At 39.1% G+C, this 24101-nt stretch overlaps 1 protein-coding gene across 1 annotated transcript; it reads left to right on the top strand.

The window, feature by feature from the left end:
• The first annotated feature begins 1106 nt into the window (after positions 1-1106).
• On the top strand, positions 1107-23584 carry LOC140241390 (solute carrier family 49 member A3-like). Its single transcript, XM_072321120.1, has 9 exons — positions 1107-1292; positions 9521-9679; positions 10435-10725; positions 16941-17081; positions 17582-17698; positions 18775-18927; positions 20759-20916; positions 22257-22440; positions 23375-23584. Exons 1-9 carry the CDS (start codon positions 1107-1109, stop codon positions 23582-23584), a joined length of 1599 nt encoding a protein of 532 aa, XP_072177221.1.
• The last annotated feature ends 517 nt before the right edge of the window (positions 23585-24101 follow it).

The following is a 24101-nucleotide window of genomic DNA, read 5'->3' as shown; positions in this document are numbered from 1 at the left end:
TTTTAATTTCTATATTATAGCAATAATTGCATAATGTGATTTATTGAGTGTCCTTTCAATTCATAAGGTAGGGGACTCGTAATTTTTATTACAATAAAATATTTTAAATATTTTCTTAAGCAAGGCAATACTGATCGAAAAAAGTACTTTTCACTGCAACAGTTGTCGATCTTCAGCAATTGATTATTTGGCCTCTTATACATGATATTATCATGGTTGATATGGGCAAACATCAGATCTCATAAAACTTGCCCCAGATTATTCAATATCAATCTTCGTCTAATTAGTTCATTTGAAAAGCAAACATTTCAAGATTTTAGGGGAATAATGACGGGGATCGGTCCCCGACGTTTTACATTTCCCTTGAAAGATTTCTACGAAAAAAAAAAGAAGAAAGATATAGGTTGCGTTTCAAAAACCATAGGCCTATATCGAAAATGATTATAAGACAATTAATTTATATTTGGGTAGTTAGCGTGTTAATGGGATTGTGCTTGAGGCGGCCTAAAATTGCCACAAATTATTATCAAATCATAATTATCAACCAAATGTGCTACCAAGTAAAAAAAAAATGGTACTCTTTTTTGCTTTGTTTTGTTTGTTTTTTGTTACGAACCTTATCATGCCTAGCATAATGTTACAATACCCATGCTGAAGCGGCAAAAATTATACCAAAAAGCATAACCATGCCAAAATTATGGCAACCTTGGATACCATGTTGACTCGATTGCTTGTCTATCCACAACCAAACTTGAGATGGCGCCATTGCAAAATTTTTTCACGTTGAGATCATTGACAGATTGGAGCCCCCGCACTTTAGGCCACACAGGCATCATATGACTCGCCGGATAGTAGTTCGGTACATGTACGTTCGTTTGTTTGCATGCTGCATCTCATCCCCCCGCGGCCGCGGCCCGTACGGACACGTACGTGCTATGATACAACACCGCTACCCTTCGTTTTTATGCACCGCGCTGGGCCAGAAAGCTGAGGACTGTCCACTCGTTTGTGACTTTACTATTAGTACAACACATGCCGTGAAAAACAATCATCTTTTGTAATCTGGTTTTTAACGTTTTTATCACCGATTGGATCGACGGAATATAATGCCACACTACAGACAGATTTATAATCAAAGTAGTGACGATGAGTACAGGCACTCCTCTCTACCTGGTGCGCGTTCCCACACTCCGCCAGCGCTCTCCCGGGATGGCACGGGAGAACGTACTGTTTACAAGCGGCGATGGCTCGTCATAGCCGTATTGGCTCTGGTGAACATATCTTCAGCGTTGGTAAATATTTGTTTAGACCGCCACTTAATACTTATATAATATTGACTGGCCCTGAGGGAGGTACCAGAAAATATTGCCCAAACTGAAAGCATATTGCCCGAGTCGAAGACGAGGGCAATATGTTTTCAGTGAGGGCAATATTTATCTGGTACCTCCCGAAAGAAAGGCCAGTCAATATCATAATTATTACCTATCCCCCTAGGTAAATTAAGAAAATATGTAAATACGGCTATACACTATATATGATACAGATCAAGCCACATTTGACTACCTGTAGACCATCAACATGTTGAATAATTGCAAAATTGTTCATCAATGTATATCATTCAACTCCAACTTCAAAGATACATGTAGGCAACCTAGTTGTAACAGGCAAACTTCAAACTTCTGAACGTTCTTACACTTTATTTTTACTTCTCTGTTAAAAGTTTGAGAGTTGTAAAACTGATGGTCACTGTGCAATTACTGATCACAAATGGACTAGTCATTGCCTAGTGCTGCTGTAAGTAGTCGACCTTGTATGAGTTGATTTATCAGCGTTCTTCTGCGGTGCGTGTAACTGACACCCTGGACGTCCTGGAATGTTTTCTTTTCGTGGTCGATCGGTGGGGAGAGAGATTCCACTCTTTCTCTTCCCACCTCCCCAAACCGGAAGATTGCACTGTTTGCACATACTGTTACTGTTACGCAGTGACGTGGCAAAAAGCATATTGACCGCTGACCTTTAACCCTGCAAAATAACAACCGGAATTGCCTCGCAAAACTCCCTCGTATAGGTAATAATGTTTAATAGTACAATGTAGTATAATAATGCAAGATAGCTGTACCTGTGCAGAATTAAATCTTCCACACTCTGTTGTTATTGTGGCAGTGTTGTCGAGCTGGTTGTGCCAAAACGAAAGGTCACACAAGACAAAGCAAGCCAAGTGAAGACCCACGTCACACCTCTGAACTTCAAGGACAAGTTCACCATATTTACACAGATACATCGTGAATTGAGTGAACGCAGCAGCAATATCAGACAGTAGTTAGACTGATGGTATCTGTCTCTTTTCGCTGGGTTTCTTATCCAATGAGTAATGGTAAAAATTTAATGCCTCTGGCCCCCACCTACAATGTACCTCTGGCCCACTGAATAGATGGGCTGACCTACTGTCACTGAGTACTGTACTGCAACAACAGCGACCCCAAGACGTACTAGTTTCAGCGCCCCGCAACAGCAGGGTTTCTGTTTATAGGGCTGACCATGGTTGTTATACTAGTACATGTAGAGTCTACAGATCACTGCAGATTGTACTTGTAGTTGTACACAGTTGTACCAACATTAGATAAGAAAGCCCCAACGAGAAGAGATGCATACGATCATGCATCAGTTTATATCAGTATGAAGGGATTTCGTAGTGGGATATTTATAGAGCGTAGAAAATATATCCTTGTATTCACCATTCGTTGTTTTGATACACACAATATCTCCCGCGTTTCCGAGCTGCGCTTGGAGTCGATGCTGTTGCAGGAAATGGTCCTCCAATTGAGAGTTCAGTTATTGCACTTTCCCGTTTATACACAAGAACATAACGCGACACAAAGTATAATTCCAGTAAATAAGGTGAAGTAGCACAATGTTGAATGCTCCACGAGACGGCGAAGTTAGAGATGGAAAATAGAGATAGATTGAGATAGACAGTGTAGAAAGGGGAATTAGTGATTGAAAGCCCAGGAAATTTTAGTTGAAATGTTTCTGTTGTGGGCCTAATTTTCGATAAAAATCTGATCATAAAAGTGTCATTGAATTTTCAGTAGACATATCATGTAGTGATAAAACGTTAAAATGTTGGTCTGTATGATCTAGATTGCAGTAACTTGGGAGAGGACTACACAAAAATGTAACACTCTTTGATGGCAAGTGCTGTTGTGTGTGCAGCTAATGTTAAAGAGCCACAAGTGCTGTGATGATAGACACAGCGTGTCAAGTTCATACACAGCACAGGCTTTTTTGAGTTAGAGTACGATTGATAGAGCATGTTTGCAAGTGTACTGTATACAGGTCAACACAATATGTACAATGTCACTTGCGCATGCTCGTAATTCCTAACAGAAGTGCATATTAACTCATTATCTAAGCAATATGTTTACATTTTCCTGTATGAAGAGTGATGTTGATAAGTCTATGTACACTGTATGTATTTCGCTACAACAACTGTGACACAAAAGTAGATAACAGTAAAGGGGCGTGGAGACAAACTACAGTAGTTTTAGTAGCATACAATGTGAGTACCGTACTGATACTCACACACCCACACATGTGTCCATTTTGTTTTTGAGTTGTTCAAATTTTGTTCAGTGTACTGTACATTACAAGGAAAAGGCCGAGACCCACAGCCAAACACACACTTTTACATTATATACACACACTGCTAGTACATGTATCGCTCTCGCACCGTTTATGCATGTAATTATACACGTACACATGGACATTAAAGGACAAGTTCACCTTCATAAACATAAGGATTGAGAGAATGCAACAATATTAGTAGAACACATCAGTGAAAGTTTGAGGAAAATTGGACAATCGATGCAAAAGTTATGAATTTTTAATATTTTTGTGTTGGAACCGCTGGATGAGGAGACTACTACAGCTTGTGAGTCATATGCGTACAACAGTATAAAGAAAATGTAAAGAAAATTCAACATATTTTCACTTTTTTCGCATAATAAAAGAGCACTTGACTTGCCTCTTTCTAAAGGCAGGGGGAATAATATTATCCATAACATTTGTCGGTAACGAGTCGGGGGAAATGTGCACTTTTTTCAAAAGATGAAATTTTGTGAAATTCTCTTTACATTTTCCTTATATTGTTGTACGCATGTGTCATCTAAGTTATTCACACACTGCAATAGTCTTCTCATCCAGCGGTTACTGCACAAAAACTTCAAAAATTCATAACTTTTGAACGGATGGTCCGATTTTCCTCAAACTTTCAATGATGTGTTCTACTAATATTGCTACATTCTCTCAATCCTTATGTTTATGAAGGTGAACTTGTCCTTTAATACCATACAAGTGTGTACGGATGCATACAGAGCACATTTCATATTAATGTTTGTTAAATTGTATCATTGCATCTCAACAGCATTGAACACTTCTTCCACAGTGCCCAAACTGTGAATGGGATTTTCACGACTTGATTGAGTGAAATCTGACAACATTTGTGTCTTTTTAACCCTGTAATTACCATAGACAAACTGTAAATGCACATGTGCTATTAAATATGAGTAACTGAACCGCCCAAAATTGCCTGCATCTTATTATTCCCTATTACCGTAAAAGCCTCGGTTACACCGGAACCGATTCAGAGCTTTGCAAATGTTCTCCTTTCCCCGAATGGCCGAAAATTTGGGAGGGATTCGGCTTGTTTTGAAATGTTCAAAACCAGCCGAATACCCTCCAAAATACTCCCGAATGTGGCTCCGACAAATTTCATTCAGGCCACATTCGGGATGTATTCGGATGGAATCCGGTTGGATTGGGGGAGGCATTCAGGGCATTCTGGGCAGATTTGAGCCTATTCGTATCATTAGGGGAGTAACAGCCCGAATCATTTAGCCAAATAGACCCAAATATCATGAATAGAGCTGAATCTGCCTAGCATGCCCCGAATACCTCCCTGAATCCATCCGAATCGTTACCTGAATACAGAGCAGAATACAGGGGAGTGAGCCGAATAGGCTAGAATATGGCCGAAGAGCTGCCGAATAGGTCGAATGACCTGTATCTGTAGCCCAATTGGCTATACACATGCAGGGAGGCCTTGTATTCGGCGCATCTGGCCATATTCGTCCCTATTCGGGTCGACATTCGGGTCGACATTCGGGTCCCTATTCCCGTCCCTATTCGGGTCGGGTCATCATTCGGCTCTATTCGGCTGTAATCAGGGCATTCAGGCCACATTCAGCTCGATTCTGGCCACTATTTGGCTTTATTCAGGATGCTCAAAATTGATTTGGGTCAATTCGTGGTGATTCTGCTATGATTCGGGACCTATTCGGAACCTACTCGTCTCTTATTTGGGAGCACCCCGAATCAGAGACGATGGAGGTTCCGAATCCACCAAATCTATCCGATTCAGGCCATATTCAGGCAGAATCGGTCCAAATTTATTTGGGAGAATTCGGTTCTGGTGTAACCCTTGCTTGCTTTACCATCTTTATTATTTTTGCATAGAATGTAATACAAATAATTATGTAATTTGAAAGCGGTCAAAGGTGGACAAGAGTACAATGTATGTCAGAATTACTTCTGACACACAAGTCTCTAGGTAAAGGTCAATAGCACAATCAGGGTACATACATGTACAAATGCGTAACAGGGGAAAAATGAGAAAACTTGGCAAAAATGTGTTTTTTGCAGTTTGTTGTAGCTGAGTGTTCAAATTTGCATTTCATGTAAAGAAGGAGTCAAAATTTTGCATTAAACTGCATAAATTAGCATTTTAATTAGGGGTGTCAAATTACATAAAAATAACTAATACAGTGTATGTTGGAAAAATTTATATAAAAAAAAGGAGAATGTTTTTTTTTTTTTCATCTGAAATTGCTTTTAGATGTTCCTGATTAATACCCCTTTCATTCATTACTAGCACATAGCCATGACATATCACGAAATATGAATTGATGTCATATTTTCACTACTCAAAATAGATTTTTCAATTTCATAGGCATTACTTTGAATTCATATAAAACCACTTTTATATATTTCATAATATTTCACTTTTGCCAAAGAGTGAAGAGGTTAAACTTTCAGGAATAAGTAACAGACATATATAATGTACTGACCATTATTACAAAGTTTTATGAAATCAGGGCTGGTATTTTGGAAGATATGATATTTTTCATCAAAAAATTATCTGTACAGTTTGACCTTGAATGTGCGCATAGTGTTTGGATCCATTCTCATATTTGTAAACACAGATAGAAGAATGAATATGAGATTTATGAGGACTTGAGTTGATATCCAAGCTGTGACACTCAAACAATGACATATTAAGCCAAAATACTTTGTTTTTGGTTATGATATTTTTAAAAATTAAAAAAAGCATTGAAATAAGAACACTGAACACTTATCATATGACCTTCATGCAGTAGAAGATGGGCATGGATCAGTCTTATTTTTCCTCAGCAATTTGTAAAATTATAAGAAAACCAGTTCTTATTGCTCAAATTTGCTCAAATTTTCACAGAATAGATTACTACATATGTACAATTTATGGCTAAAAAACCAAGGATATTCAATAAGGGGAAAAGATTCTTTTAAGTAGTCAAATTAGGATATACCTCACTGAAAATACTAAAAAAACGGCTGCACTTATTTTCCTCAGCATTTGAAAATGGCTTCAAAACTCAAAACTGGCTGAACATTCATTGGCAAACAGCACACCATATTGTAGTGTATCTTCAGTACTTAAAAGGAAAAGCAGAAAAATAAGCTGTTTCTCCATGTATAGCTGTACAACATGGGTTAAAAGGTCACAATGTCACATAAATAAGCCAGCATTACACTCCTACCACGATGTGACTTTAGACCTCATACCTTTCTCCAGCAGAGAGGACCACTGTTTTTTTATTGCACGCAAGCAATGCCAGGAAAAAATCCATTAATTTGATACCAAACACATAGGGGTAGACCTCAAATCTTGATTTTATGTAAGTTGTAAAACGCTTTTTTTGATGTATTACATGGGTTTTGGGGGACTTTTTGGTAATTAATCTTTAATAATTAACAGTAAATGAGAAGAAATTAGCTATTGTATTACCACATGTGATTATTGATGTCTCAGCATGCTGCATGTGAATTTTGAATTCAGTTGGTGCATTCTTTTAGAAGTTACAATTTTTTAAAGTGAGAAAATCATGATTGCATACCCTGATTGTGCTTATCACCTTAAGTCTTTATAGGCTTTCAAATTAACATAACTTATAATAGACTAAGATGAACATGTTATGGCTGAGCTACTTTGCACAATTTTAAAGGGGTGTATTGTATTGGTTGAGATGAGAATTCAGCTTTTAACTGTAGCTGTTGTGAGATACTGAAAAACCACTTTATAAGATGTTAAAGAGCTTACCATTAGAATAGGAATTCATATCAGTTTCTTTGATGAAAATCGAGTTTGGAATGGCTGAGATATCCAAAAAACAAAGTACATGTAAAACAAAGTGATCCTAATAAAAGGTGGGTCCCACATTTTATTAGTGTCAATTTGTTTGTATTTAAGGTACATGTATATCTCTGCCATTTCACAACCAATTTTCATCATATAAACTTTTAATTCCTCTTAGAATGATACAATGTAGGCTCTTTCATATTTCATAGGAGGTTTCTTTCTATCTCACACCCACAAAAAAGTTGGAAACCTGAAATCCCATCTCAACTGAAACTTTACCATCCCTGTAGTTGCCAAAATGAAAGTGATATTGCTGTCTACCTTCTGATCAGGGAACAATAGGCCATTATGTAGGGAATCTTCACTTGCTGAAATGGTGATGCTGAAAAGGGTGTATCACCACTCAAAGAAACATGCCACCATGCATTGTGCTGGTTTAATTCAATGTCCCATGAAAGAATACATCATACAGTATACTGCACTTGTACAGTGTAGTGATGGCAGACTTAGACTCTGACCTTCTGCTATTGTTTTTCAGTTTCTGGGAGCATCCATGACATGATAATCTTCCTGTACATGTGCAAGTGATTCTATTTTTAGTGCTTTGTTTACCTGTACTGAGCATTTCCTGTGTTTGTTACAGAATGTGAGCTTGAATATTCATTTAATACACGTGGAATACATATTTTGTGTGTACATGTACATGTAAATCTGCAATATGACTTACACAAACAGATTATAGTTTGGTGTCATGTGAGTGCCTAAGCTGTTCACGATGCTCTTTTTATTTGTGGCAAATTGTCTTGGCTGAGAACACTGTACAGGGAATATGCAGTATGTGAGCGTGCATCACAAAACCAACGAAAAGTCACACACTCTGATTTTGTGTCAGGACTCAAAATAGGAAATAATCAAGATGGGTCAACCTATTCAATCTTGAGTTTTTTCATATTTTCTGAAAGAGCAAAACTTCATCTACATTATGGTAAAGTTTAGGATCATAAAACAAATAGGAAATTGTGTTTTTAGCAGTTTTTCTAGAACACTTTTGTTGTTGTTGAGAATAGTGTGATTAGATGTATTGTAGAGTCCCCTTTTCATTCCTTAGAAATGCTTTACACACTCTTCACTTTCAACTGTAATCACTTGATGTCACTGCTCTGAAAGTTGGTATTAGAGATTAGTTGAATGTAAGTGTCAATAGAGCATGATCAATTTCAGTTTAATATGATGATTCCTTCATTGTTTATGCTGTGTGTGGTTTCACATCCTGTTTTTTTGTCTCATTAATTGCACAGCTAGCACAGCTTGGTAAGAGTAAGTGCTTGAATATAACCTATACTTTAGAAATTAGAGCCTCTTTTCTCAGTAAACTTTTTCCAGAGTATGTATTTTCTTTTCCTTTATAAGATAAGTTAGGAAAGTCCACTTGAATTGAGTTATAAAATACGTTATTTTAAAGCTTAAAATATGCTCTTTCAGAGTCTGTTCTATTCATGCCTGGTCACTTTTGTTGGCTTTGTGGTGCAGGATCACATATGTTGCAGTTAAATCTATTGTAGCATGTCTTTCTTTGGAAAAATAGCCTGCACGATACTGTTAAACAAGTAATGTTTGTGTGCATTTCAATTTTACAATTTTGCGAGAGCTGAGATTCGCAAAATTAAAATGCACACGAAAGTTCTTGTCTACTGCATTGAATGCTGGAATAATTCGTGAAAATTTCATGCTGCAAGAGAAGGCAGTCAGCTCCACTCTGCGACAATTTCATGCCACAAAAATATCATGCTTTACAGTAAGCAGTGCCAGTGGAGGGTCATCAGACCATGTGTACCAATACAGCATACAGGATCTCATTCACCCTATTGACAATCAAAGTGTGAAGAACTTGGCAGAATGGACACACACATTATGTCAACTCGTGACACAGCTGGCAAAAATCAGCACCTTTTTCGTCATGACATTCTACTCAATTGTGCCACCTTCTCTTCGATCTTCCTCGAGGTGACTTGACTCTACTGATGCACTTGAAATACTAATGAGTGTTGACGATGTTGACTTTTGCAGGCATGGATAAGCTTTGCACCCATCGCCAACTACGCAGCGACGTACATGAACACCACCGACGCGAACATCAACTGGCTGTCCACCGTGTACATGGTCACCACCATCCCGTTTGGGTTCGTAGCAGTTGGAATCCTAGACACCTGGGGTCTGGCGCCCGTGGTAAGTGAGCGACCGTTCAGTGCAGCATATCAATGTAAGATTCCCCTTTGAGAAATTACAATTTTCAGTGGGTTCATCTGCCAAAATGATGTGTCCTTAAGCCTCTATCTCCTTGAGTACTGTACACTGTATTTGCTGATATGTCAACTGCATCCAAAGTTCTGGCCAATGTGATTAAACTGAAAGAAAGGAACAGCTCTGTACCTGTGCCACCTATGGTGGTACAATTACACAATTACATACAGATGTATCACCCAAAGGAATGTCTACCTGTGCTACATTTACCAACAGTTACACCCCAAAGAATGTCTAGTTTTCAAGCGTGTTTACTGTTATGTCACCCCGTATAGGAGCCTACTGCTTGGAAGCTCAGCGGGAAGTGGAAAATTGACTTTTCTTTTATAAGTCTGTAGAACTTCAAGATATTTTATATGGACAGTTATGCTTAACATTTTCAAGAATACTAGATTATGCATGTCTAATCCCAAAACGTCATTTCCTGTACATATAAACAGTCCCTGTTTATACAGTATTAGAGCATGATTGTTACTGTACACATATAAACTGCATCATCATTTTATGGTCTCCCTGTAACAAAAAAAAAAAAAAAAATAAAATGAATAGATAAATAAATAAAAGATTAATAAATAAACATACTTGATATAAATCTATGGGCACCTCACCAGTATATCACCAGTAAATTTATCATCAAGTACAATGTACCAGTTGTTCTTTGTATCCATTCCGTTTGGCAGATCATTCTCGGAGCCTGCTGCAACATGCTGGGCCTGGTGATACGCTACCTGGCAGTCTTCAAGTTCTTCCAGGACTACCGGTACGTGGTGGTGCTGGTGGGCCAGGGCGTGGCCTCCCTGGCCCAGCCGTGCTTCCTCTTCACGCCCACCAAGGTGGCGGCCACGTGGTTCCCGGAGAGCCAGCGGGCCACTGCGAACACCCTGGGGTCCACCTCCAACCCCTTGGGGATCCTTCTTGGCATGCTCCTTTCTTCCATGCTGGTCACAGATGCCGATGGTGTAGAGTTTCTGGTATGTACTTGTGAACAAGCATACCTCAAAGATATCCCTACATACCACATTGTATATATTGAAATGTATGTATACAGAAATGGATACAAACACATGGATACACTGGAATTATAATCAGTCCCTCTCTATTTTATTTTCCTGATGTACATGTATGATAAGCTGTCCATTTCTTGCTAAAAACTTAGAAACTTAAAACTTAGAACTTCCAAATGCAATGTTGAAATGGCATACTGTATACGCCATATCTTTCGCGAGCCTAAATTTTCGTGAATCAGGACTTTCCAACAATGTCGCGAGTGGTTAAATTTGCGTCGTGGAGTCCTTGTACTGAACGGAGAAATGTACATGCGTACATCTTAGTCATATCGGCATTAGAGTCAATATTTTTGCGTGTTTTTAATTTCGCGAATAGCAGCTGACTTGCGAAATTCGCGAAAATAAAAACCTCGCAAAATATTCGGCGTATACAGTACTTTCTTTAAAACTAGATTTGCCTATTGGACCAAGGCTGTTGTGTTGAAACATGTTTGATTCTTTGTAAATCTTATTTACATTTCAGAATCTCAAGGAGATTGGGTTTATACTGGTCATGTGTGACCGTGCTTCACAAATCCAACAAAAAGTCACACCCCTTGATTTTACATGAGGACTCAAAAAATGTGAAATGGGTTCACTAGGTATATTTTGAGTTTTTCACATTTTCTGAAAGAGCTATTCTTCTACATTATTTCTGTAGTTTGGGATCATAAAATGAATGAGAAAGTGTGTTTTGAGCAGGGTTTCTGCAACTTTTTTTTTTTTGTAGATTAGTGTGATGTATGTGTTAGAGGCCCCTTTTCATTTCTTGAAAAATCCTTTTTACATTCTTCACCTTTGGCTCTAATAACTTTTGAAAGGATAATGCTACTGCTTCGAAAGGTGGCATTAGTCATGGACAGAATGTAGTAATAGACCTTGCTTATTTTCAGCTTGATCTGATAATCCCTTAAGCTGGTATCTCACTGAAGCGGCGAACGCTTGCGAACGTAGCGAATTTGAGATTCGCCAACTTTTCTGACGAATGTTTGCGAAAAATCAAGGTTCGCTTCTGCGATTAGCGACAGTTAGCGACTTTTAGCGATGTTTAGCGACAATTAGCAACACTTGAGTGGATGTTTGCAAAAGTGATTGCGAAACACAGGTGGCCACTATTAGCAACTGTGAGCAAATGTTAGCGACAGTTTTGCAAATATTAGCAACTGTTTGCAAATCCCTTGCGACAATTTGTGAATGTTTTGGGACCTGGAAAAGTACCAGGCGATTTTGTATAGTCAGACCCATAAAACGAACGTACAACCTTCCATTGCATTCAGATCTCTTGTGACCACCGTTCAAGATGGATTTCCAGAATATGGAAGTGAATTTTTGCAAAGAAGAGGCTCAACGTGCTGCTAGCCTTGAAGAGCTGCTTTTTCTGGCTACTGCTATACAGCTATAGTGCAGAAGAAGATGAAGAAAAACAAGAAAGGAAGAAGAAAAGAAAGACTGTTTGGGTCAGAGAGTGGTTGTTGCAGAGGACAGACTTTGGTAAATAGGGAGCTTTAGATTTTGACGTGCGGACGTTTGAGCCGACGCTTGCGCTGGACGTTCTCCTCTCTCTGCGTCGTGTGGAAAAGTAGCTTTAGATTACGCTGGGACGCAACGTATAAAAAATAAAATCGCGCCCCCATATGATCAGTGCATGAAGAAGCTCTCTACGTCGCAAACTGTGTGGACGTGAAAATAGCCCAGTACGCGTAGTGAAAAACTCAGGCGACGCAAGGTAAAAATAGATTGACTTTACACGCTCAGAACATGTTTTTTTCCTTTGAACGTCCGCGCGTCTAAAATCTAAAGCTCCCTAATATGAAAAGCTTTTGCAGCAATTACATGATGAAGATGTCAAGAGCTTCAAGAACTTTCTTAGAGTGGAACCTTGCCTGTTGCAGGAGCTTTTATATAGGAACCATATGGTTACTTGTTCGCTAGCAGTGGCAAATCAAATAAAAATGTTAGTGACACTGTATAACGACCGTTTGCGAATTCTTAGAGTGTTTTGCGAATGTTTGCAACTGTTAGCGAAAATACAAATTCGCAAAGAAATTTTGAACATGTTCAAAATTTCCTTGCGACAAGAAAAACTGCTTGCGACAATAAAAACCGTTTCCGAACTTTCTTGCAATCGTTAACGAACCTTTTGCAACCCTTTACGAACCCTGGCGAAATCCCAAATTCGCTGTGTTCGCAAACGTTCGTCGCTCAGTGAGATACCCCCTTAAATTGTTGTTGCTCTGATTGTTTACATCTTGTGTTTTGTCCCTCTCATCACACAGCCAGCACGGTTTGGTAAAGATTAAGCACTTGAATAGACCCTGTACCTCAGATCCTCTTTTCTCAGTTCACACTTATCCAGAGTGTGTGCTTTCTTTCCAATATTTAGATAGGTTAGGAGAGTCCATTTGAATTGAGTTATACATCATTTAAAGCTTTAATAGAGCTTTCAGAATGTGCCATGACTGGCGACTTTTTGTTGTTTTTGTGATGCAGGGTCCCATACATACTTCTCACTGAAAGTGCAAAATATGATATCTACTGTATTGCAGTATAGTATGACTGATTTTCCTTCTGCTTATTCCTGATGTTATAGTTTTGCTTTTTTTCCTGATTTTTCTACATAGATACAGAGTTGAGAATAACTTGATAACCTGATAATTGTTTTATTGTGTCAATCACTTCATTGGGGTGATATTTTTCTACAACATGGGCATTTCATTTTATGCTGGGCATAAAAGATCCTATTCTTTACGAGCTAGTTTTTATCCATTTATTTTTATGCCTCCGCCACGAAGTGTTTCCGGAGGCATTATGTTTTCGGGTTGTCCGTCCTTCCGTCCGTCCGTCCGTCCTTCCGTCCGTCCGTAATGAATTTTGTGGAGAGCGTAACTAAAAAACCTTTTGAGGTATACTAATGAAACTTGGCATGTACAGTATGTGTATTAGGGGGTGAAGTTGTGTCTGTCAACTTTTTGGTGCACATGCTCAAGGTCAAAGGTCAAAAGGTCAAGGTCAAATACGCAAAATTTTTACTATTTCCACGATATCTATGCAATGCCTGAAGATATTTTCTTGAAACTTAGTGTATACATGTATTACCCAATTAAGATTCGCTGGTGAAAGTTTGGGGTCATGAGGTCAAAGGTCAAAAGGTCAAGTAAAAATATTAAAACTTCACTTTTTTCTCCGTACCTTGGAAATTGTTCAAGGTATCTTCATGGAACATAGTATATATCCATGTACTGACTGGCAGTGATTATCTAGAGAATTTAGGGTTCATGGGGTCAAAGGACAGGGGTCAAAGGTCAAGGGCAACACTTCAAAATTTTACTATTTCCCTCATGTTTATGCAATTCCAGCAGGATTATTTGTATCCCCCGAACAGAGTTCGGAGGATACTATGGATTTGGCCTCGTTGTGCCGCGTCCGCCGCTGCTGCCGCAGAGATTTCCTTGTGAGCACTCTACCAGCTGCGTTTCTGTTCCGATCATCTTCAAATTTGGCATGAAGGTGTATTATGGTTAGACGAAGACGCCTATTGTTTTTGGTGATGGCGCCCTCGCTTGTTTTGTCTTTATACATGAAAAGGTAAATCCAATAGGGTCTGCTTGTGAGCGCTCTACTGGCTGCAGTCCTTCTTTGATCATCTTCAAATTTGGCATGAAAGTGTATTATGGTAAGATGAAGAGGCCTATTGTTTTTGGTGATGGCGCCCTCGCTTGTTCCGTCTTTATACATGAAAAGGTAAATCCAATAGGGTCTGCTTGTTGGCGCTCTACTGGATGCAGGTCTTCTTCGATCATCTTCAAATTTGGCATGAAGGTGTATTATGGTAAGACGAAGACGCATAATTGTTTTTGGTGTGGGCGGAGACATCGTTGCCATGGCAACAAGAATTTTTGTGGAAATAGCAGAGATTTCCTTGTGAGCACTCTTCCGGCTGCGTTTTTTCTCCAATCATCTTCAAATTTGGCATGAAGGTCCATTATGGTAAAGACACCTATTGTTTTTGGTGATGGCGCCCTCGCTTGTTCCGTCTTTATACATGAAAAGGTAAATTCAATAGGGTCTGCTTGTGAGCGCTCTACTGGCTGCAGTTCTTCTTTGATCATCTTCAAATTTGGCATGAAGGTGTATTATGGTAAGATGAAGAGGCCTATTGTTTTTGGTGATGGCGCCCTCGCTTGTTCCGTCTTTATACATGAAAAGGTAAATTCAATAGGGTCTGCTTGTGAGCGCTCTACTGGCTGCAGTTCTTCTTTGATCATCTTCAAATTTGGCATGAAGGTGTATTATGGTAAGATGAAGAGGCCTATTGTTTTTGGTGATGGCGCCCTCGCTTGTTCCGTCTTTATACATGAAAAGGTAAATTCAATAGGGTCTGCTTGTGAGCGCTCTACTGGCTGCAGTCCTTCTTAGATCATCTTCAAATTTGGCATGAAGGTGTATTATGGTAAGACGAAGACGCATAACGTTTTTGGTGTGGGCGGAGACATCGTTGCCATGGTAACAAGAATTTTTGTGGAAATAGCAGAGATTTCCTTGTGAGCGCTCTACCGGCTTCGTTTCTTCTCCATGGGTATGATTGGGTGTTAGGTTCAAGGCAGACTAAAGATTTGGATTAGGGTAAGCGTTAAGCTTTATGTGCGCTTCAACACTATGACTCCTTGCCGGAGCATTTGTCATCACAGCATTTGTCATGGAACCCGCTTTGTCAGTTAACAAAATGATAAAATATCAGAAGTGGAAACAAAACCCCCCCCAAAAAGCAATTGTCTGCATTGATACCTGTTGTCACCTATTGCCATATTATACATTTTTATCCCAAATTCATCCAAATCACAGACTGGAAGAGGGTTAGGTTTACAGTGCATCCAGATTACTCTATCATTGTATTCCCTCACAGGTACTACCAGAGGATACTTTAGATTCTGCAGAGTTACACCGCTGCATCATATTATTGTCATCAAATTTGGTACCCAGAGGCAAAATGTGGACAGGATCATTGTTGCCATGATAACTGTATTTATTTATGGGATTTCTGTGTGAGCTCTATATATTGCGATGATGTATGATGCTGTGGGTTCGGGGGATACATGTGCTCGGCTGCGCGACCCGCCTAGCACCAATCTCTATTTTTTTTTTTACACTCGGCGTATGCATGTATAACCTAATAGAGATTCTCAGGAAAGTTTTTTTTTTCTTTTTTTTTGCCTCAAAGGTTAAAAGGTCAAAGATCAAGTGGAAGTGCTGAACTAACTTTTTCCTCCATATCTTGGAAGTGGCTCAAGTTATCTTGAAACTTTCTACATATTTATGCATGTTCTGCCTGACAGTGATTATCTTATGAATTTTAGGGTCAAAGGCCAGAGGAAAATGGTAACAATTTACTGTTCAATACAGAAATTGCACTTTTTCCTCCATACCTTGAATATTACTCAATGCATAAACTAATGAATGGGTCAAAGTCAAGTTAAAGTCCTTAACCCGTTGAGGACGAGTCCCGAGTATACTCGGGCAGGTGTCTATGGGAAATGAGTGTTGCAGCAAAATCAGTCCGTCCTCAACGGGTTAAATCCCCAAAGACATGCTCTCCTATTCATCCCATTAAACCTAGGTCAAGGAAGGTGAACATTCAACACATTTGTGACAAACTTGTCATTTTAATATTTTGCCAATTTTGTGAAAATGTAAGCACACATTGTTCACATGTACTATAGACCGATTAGGAGAATCATGCATTATGGCGGAGGCATACTAGTCGCCATAGCGACATTTCTAGTTGTCTTTTAGTTTCCTTGCATGAAAATTCACTGCATGATAATTCATGGCATTTTTTGGCAGTTCAAAATCAAATAAGTATTGTTTATGTGTCTTTCTTAATTTCTAAATTAATCATGATCATTATGGAGTAATAAATCAGATCAGATTGGATCAAATTCTGCTCAAGTTGCCTGAAATGATGAGTTAGAAAACTCCCCCCCCCCCCCCACCTGTAGCAACAATTTAAGATCATTCTCTGGACAATGGTCGAAAAAAAAGGGGGGGGAAAAAAAGAAGAAGAAAAAGAAGGTAGACAGGCAAAGAGTGAGTGAATGAGGCTTCATCTGTGCCCTTTTTCTTCAACTTTATTCCCTATACAGCTGCTCCTGTACATGATACCTGGTGTGGTGAGCGGGATACTCGCTGTTGTGGTCATGTGCTACTGCAAGAACGCCCCACCTAGACCGCCTAGTGCCAGTGCAGCTTTCCACCACGAGTCCTTCATTGCCGGCCTCAAGAAGGTTTGTGTCTCTGCTGTGATATTGCTTTTGTGTTTTTTGATGAACAGTCAAATACATTTTTATGAACCACAAATAGATCAAACAAAAGCTAAAGAACGACAACCATAAACAAAACAAAACATAAAAATATTTGCTTGTGGTAACTGTGGAGAAATTATTCATGTGTAGTGCTGCTTATGCATTCTTTCATAGGATTCCATATGAAATGTTGATACGTATGATTTTAGGAGCTTCTAAATCCAGTGAAATGCTAGTGTGTACGTTTGGCTAGCCCCCCGGACAAGCTTAAATATTGTCACCAAGAATCTTCAATGCAGAAATACACTGTAGGCATGAGATCTAAATGCAAAATGAAAGAGGTCTATGGCTGTAATACCAATAAAACAGTTTAGCAGGTTACAGGATTGTTCAAGGGTACATGAGGGGTCAAAAATGTCAGTCTTGTTATTCATGTATTATTATTACTATTTTTTGGTGATGTCTCGCATCGCGTGGACCAGCTCATCACCATCAGAGCCTTCTGGGTCTTGTTCCTCGTGTTCGGCGCTGGACTCGCTGTCTTCAACGCCATCACCTCCATCATGGAAGAAGTGCTCTGCCCGCAAGGCTACAGTGATGTGAGTTCTTGTCTCCCCCCCCCCCCTTTTTTTTCTCAATCCTCCAAGGGGACGTTTCACATTGGATTTAAGATGATCATAAAGTTAAAATCAACTGCCATGTTATGAAATATACTTAGTTTTCTTCTTGAGTTGTAATGAATATTTTTAGGATAGACTTCCAGTGCTCTCTTCAGGAGAGAGAGAAAAAAAACAAAAACAGGAAAATTTTTCGGCAATAATTCAATCATGTTGGAAGTACCTGTACATGTAAGACTTGCATTCTGGTGTGATTTAAGAGGCAAGTCATGCAAAAAAGAAAAAGAAAAACGAACTTGTGAATGCATGCAGCAGACTACATCTGTGAATGATACTGACATGAGCATACAGAGTGTGGGACAAAATGATTGACTTGAGGAATGGTATTCACATTTTATAACGAGAAAGATGCTGGAAAATATCTGTCTGTACGTTGTGTGTGTGTGTGTGTTTGTAATTTGCTGTGACTATTTTAGGTGGTAGATTATGTAAATAGTTGTGATCTTCCTATCCCAGTAATTGCCACAGTAGGCCTTACTGCTTGCAGCTTTTGAGAATTTCTCCACTTTGGAAAAAAAAATTTAGCTGCTGATATCACTATTCTGAGAGGAAAATCTAAATACTCTGTGACTCATTGGTAGATCTTAGCTTTTTATCTTTTTTGTCTCAGCGAGTTGTCTATGTCTATTGTATTAGAATTGAAACGAGTTGGTGAAGGCAGTGTACTGTGAGTTATTTCTTCAGGAGTAATATCTGTCTTGATTCATACAACGTATGTCAGTAGCTTTATTATGGATCTGACACATTTTTGTTTCATCTTGGACAATCTATGATAGAAATCAAGGGGTCTAGCAAGAAAGGATGATTACTTTCAGCAAGTAAGACAGTTATTTGGCTACACCAGATGTACAAAGAGAACTTCAGTGCGATATTTTCTTTCCCTGCTCTGTGTTTGCAAGATCTACAATGTGTGGGTTTGTTTATTCAGGAATACACTGAGCAACCACATTCGTCCTCCCTTTTTTTATCTGCCCCCCCCCCCCCCCCCATCCATGCAGAACTTTTCTGGCATCTGCGGGGCCGTAATGATTGGCAGCGGCATCGTTGGGGCGTTTTTGTCCGGACTCTACGTGGACAGGACGAAGAAGTTTGGCCTGGTGGCCAAGGTGGCTTTTGCGCTGTCTGCTGTGTGTGCTGTTGCCTTGTCCATTGTAAGTTTCTTTGCTCAATTCCTTTCTACCAAAAAAAAAAAAAAAAAAAAAAAATGAAAGAAAAAGAAAACAATTAAAAAGGATACCCCTGGTATATTGTTGCTCAGTCCCATGACAGGAAGGAGTGTTGTTTAGATGACTGGCCATAATTACCTTTTTACTGACATGTGCCAAACACAAAGAAAAAAACAACATATTAAATCCATACAAATTGGTCCTTGATATATGAATACTTATTATTATATGTCTTTTTTTCAATGTGATATGTGATGTGGAAAGTATTGCAATATGAACTCTTTTTTTTTCTTATTTCATTGGTGAAGATGAGAAGGGTGAGATAGAATGCAGTATATTTCTTTCAGAAATTATTTTTTATTTTCTTTTGGCATAGTTTCTAGGCAGATTTGTGATATATCATGCACATGACACATTATACAGTTTTACTGCTTCACTGTAATATGTGTTATGCCAATTTGTACCAATACTCCAGTGAATATATGCTGTGGTGTGTATGTGCATTTTTTTCCCCTCAAGAATTGAGAAAAAAACTATCAAAACAAAAAAGAAAAACAATTGCAAGGACTTTCCCTTTGGTCATGTGACATGTGACACTGAGCAGGAAACATTCCCATTGTAGTGTTGGTAATGCATTCGTCCAACATAGCTCATTCTCACATGAGGCAAAAAGAAAAAAATAACCAGAAATGAAATGATACATGTAATATTGCAAATGAAGGTTGAACATTACAACACATGCTAGAAATCTACACCAAATGATAGTGAAAGAGTGATGAAAAAAAAAATAAGTGAAAAGCGCACAGTCCAGTATGAAAATGATAAAAGCACACAAAATCTGTTGAACGAAATTTGAAGGTTTCCTTAAACGGAGATGCTTAAAATGTACAAATATTATAACGATATCCATGAATGAATGAATGAATGAATGAATGAATGAATGAATGAGTGAATGAAAGTATGTATGAATGAATCTACACATAGTGTCCAATGCAGTAGTAATCATTGTTCATGTTTAAGTTACATTCACTAACATAGGAAAGCAAGGAAGGATATTAGGAACCAGAAAATAATGTGAATGAGAGTCAATTCTGACCCCTCGCAATTTAGGCAGTTTCTTAATTTGTTACTGTTCATTAATGTATTACTGGTTAAGTAGTGACAGTGCACTCCCATTATAACGAATACGGTTATAACGAAATTCCAGTTACAATGAAGTAAGAATTTCAGGCCGCAACACTATCCACTTTATGTATTTTATTGTTCATTTGTTTGGCTATAACGAAATTTCAGTGAAACGAAAGAAAACTGCGGTCCCAAGGACTTTGCTATAATGGGAGTCCACTGTATCAGTAAGATATTCTAATGCTGAAAAAGAACACATACACACACACAAAAATGATTAAATGAACAATTCAGCATAATGTCTACGTACAAATGTACAACAAAAACAAAAAGTATCTACATTTATAAAGGACAGTACCGAAGGTCACAGTGGTCATTTTAGGAACATTAATTTGTCTATTGTTTTCATTCATAAAAATGTCTGTAAGTAGGTGTATGCTCGAAGCTCATCATGGTGATCTTTTTTTTTGTTCTTTTTGCAAGCAAACAGCATCTTTCATAAAATGATCCATGCTAAAACATCAAAAACAGAAGTCACTAGTGTGGGTTTCATGTCCAGTAGAGCTTCTTAGCTTATGTTTGCAAGTTAGCGGTGGAAAGACATAATAGTGGAATGACTTGTAAAGCATTGCCCCAAAAACGTTGACGCAAGAAAGCGTTCAGGATCAAGATCCCATTTCTCTTTACACAGCTGTCCAGGTATCCTCATATGCCCGCCGCCATCGTTGGCACCTGCGCTGCTGTTGGTTTCTTCGGCTTTGCCCAGTTCCCCGTCTCGCTGGAGCTTGGCGTCGAAGCCACGTACCCGGTGTCTGAAGGGACAAGTGCTGGTTTCCTGATTATGTCTGGGTAAGACTCTTCCTATATTTCTTTTTTCTTTTTCTTTTTTTTCATCCTAATGGAGCTGTCACACTGGGCATGCATAGAGTTGCATAGTGTTGCGTACCGACTATGCCGAGCTTACGCTACCTCATGCTGTGCCTATGCTGGCGTGCGTAACAATACATTGAGCGATATAATGAGTACATGGGGTACATCAAAAAAGATTAAACATGTTTGATTTTTTTTTTTTTTGCACATACTTTTGGCATAGATGCAAAAATAGGCAGTTCACGTGCAAGTTGACACAACACTACACTACTGTATGCCAGTGCCTAAGCAATAGCACGCTACCATACCCCAGTCCAAAGAAAAATCCCTTGAGGCTGGATCCACGGGTTAACCCAAATACTTTTCTCATACTTGCAATTGCTTGCTTCCGTAGAAAATTGTTCATGAGTGTGCGGCGTATTTTGGCTTTACACTACACAACTCTATACAGGTCCGATGTGAAAGCCCCTTAATCATTAATGATTCAAGTTAATCTGATGTAAAGTGATTCAATTCTTTATGTTGGGGCGAGAGGATGAGGGGGAGGTTTTATGTTAAATTACCAAAATCTTTAAAGTTATACCCACTCTCCACGAAGGTTAGATGGTTAACAAGCAACTAAATGTCCACAGAAAAAAGAAAAAAGAAAAAGGAAGCTGTGTTGTTCACCATTCCTGCTACGTGCTAGAAGTGCAGTATGTATGGTTGTGCAGACAAGCACACTTGAGGGTATTTTACAATTGTGAAACATGCATGAGGTGAAGCCGAGTGCATGTTTTGACCTTTATGGGTCAATGCCAGTCAGCTACAAACATGTAGAACTTGCTCAAATGTCAATATGTCTGAAGAGGTTCGTTCCAAACATTTACGAACTCGGAAATCCAGCCAGCACACATCACAGTATGTGCGTACAAGATGCACAAAAAAAAAAAAGGCAGGCAGGCGGCCCAAATTGGGAGTTGTTTACAGGATTGAGAGCGCATACAATAGTAGCTGCCATGCATGTTAGTAAGAAAATCATGAGCTCACCGTGACTCATTTCAGCGCTTCTAATTGGCTACATTCTTGAAGGTCCAATTTTATAAGTGGTCCTACATCACAAACATATATGCATCCACTGCAAGTTTCAGTGTTTGGAAGGCAAACACTGATGAAGCAGTCACAGTTGGTTGGTTGTTGACAAGGCTCTTCTCACAGTAGCCGAGGTATTGTGGCTTGCCACTGATGCAAAGTGTTGTAGAAAATGGGATATGCCTGAGCTGTTTACTCTGGGCTTTATAATATTGTCCCCTACTACCCCTCCTCCTCTTCATCTGCAGGCAAATACAAGGGATCCTACTCATGCTCGCGGCCCAGTGGCTATCCAAGCCGCTCTCTCCAACTCAGCAAGCCAGCAGTACCTGTCAAGTCACCTCGGCCACGATACCCGGGAACGCATCCTCCCACCACCTCTCCTGGTGGGGGGATGAGCATGAGGAGATTGGGTTCAACAGCAGCAGTGGCGTTTCAAACGACATGTCATGTGAGCTGAAAAAACAAACAAACAAACAAACAGACAGAAGAAGGAAGCAAACAAAAAGCAATAATGAGTCAGTCAATGATGTTTTGTGGTAGAATTGTGGCAATTGCTGTTGTTAGCGTTAACGATGTGTAAACTTTTCTGTTGTTTCTGTCACTTAGCTTCTGTCAGTATCCTTCTCAAGTTTGTGCTGGTGTCATAGTTTTACTGCCAACAGAGCAGCGCAGAACTTTTTAACTAAATTTTTCATGTACCAAAAAGCAGCAAAAAGTGTATATGATTGATATGTAGATGCAACTTGCATACTAGATTTCAGTTATATTGAATTCACCCCTGACTCAAAAAAAAAGAAAAGAAAAAGAAAAAGCAGTGCAGGTATACATTCTTCTGAAGCCTTATTCTCTTGTTTTAGAAATCACCTACTGTTACCTCTTCTTAGCAAACAATTAATCAGTACAGGTCAAACTTCACTTTCAGAGAGTTATGAAAAAGTAAAACTCAGACCCTTAATTTTTCTGCATGTAGGGAAGTTTCAATATGCTTTCTACATTAGTAAAAATTCTCTATCAGTTTTGTACATGCAACATGGTTTTAGATGTACAGCAATATAGTTTCAATATCAATTTTTGTGAGCAAATGTAACAGTATTTCACATGAAGTGAGGAAAATTTATGTCCTCTTCTAGTGCAGAGAATGATATTCCTTCTCATAATTGAATAGCAATTTTAGTTGATTGATATGTAAAAAAAAAAAAGGTACAATTCTATGTAATGTAGTTTGCTGCACAAATGACATTTTGTATAGCAGTCATACCAAAATGCATATCAACCAGGAAAATAATTCTCTGCAGTGCCTGGTGTAAGATGATGTGACAATGATAACAGGATGATTTGAAGATGTGATACCAGACATGTATAGATTTGGCAAACATTTTTTCGTTGTTATCTTGCCCCTCTCACAGTAACGATGCTCTTTTATGGGGGATACGCAGCTGTTGCAGCGATCATCTACATCCTTGGATTCCATACAAAGTACAAGCGGATCCGCGCCGAGCACTGCAACGCAGCTGACCACATCCTGAACTTCAGCCGCAGGTCTGTGGGCGAGGGGGGGAATGTCATCTACTGATGCTTGCTGTTGCCATGGAGACAGGTGGGATGATGGAGGCCAGTAAACTGACATGCAGCGTGGTTGGAGAGATCTGACAGGGGTGTAAGGGACACTGTGGAGCTTCCTTTATGTGTCTTTCCTGCGTGTTTGTTGTATTATTACTTTGTGTGACGTCTCTCAAGAGTACAGAGATTCTCTGTTCGAGTGGACAGCTTCCATGAAAGAAGACTTCGACAGCATTCTTTGTAAAAGAAGATTACGACCGCATTCGTAATTTGTTCATTATATCAATCAGGGTGCGCCTTTTACGTATGCCTCCCCCGCTTAACAAGTTCTGTTAAAGTGTCGTCAGCATGCTAGAGTAGAGCGTGAGCATGCCGTAGAATATACCCTTCATTTGAATGTTGTGTCCTGAGTAGAGGTCCACTGGTGTGTAAGGAATACCTGCATTCTGAGAGCATAGGGGGAGGGCACCCCATGTGACTTGAGGTAGTCAAATTCTGTTGGCATATTTCTGAGCAAGTTTCCTTCCTCC

The sequence above is a fragment of the Diadema setosum genome, chromosome 18 (genome assembly GCF_964275005.1).
Source record: "Diadema setosum chromosome 18, eeDiaSeto1, whole genome shotgun sequence".
In the NCBI taxonomy this organism is placed as follows: Eukaryota; Metazoa; Echinodermata; class Echinoidea; order Diadematoida; family Diadematidae; genus Diadema; species Diadema setosum.
This window is presented reverse-complemented; position numbering and strand designations above follow the sequence as displayed.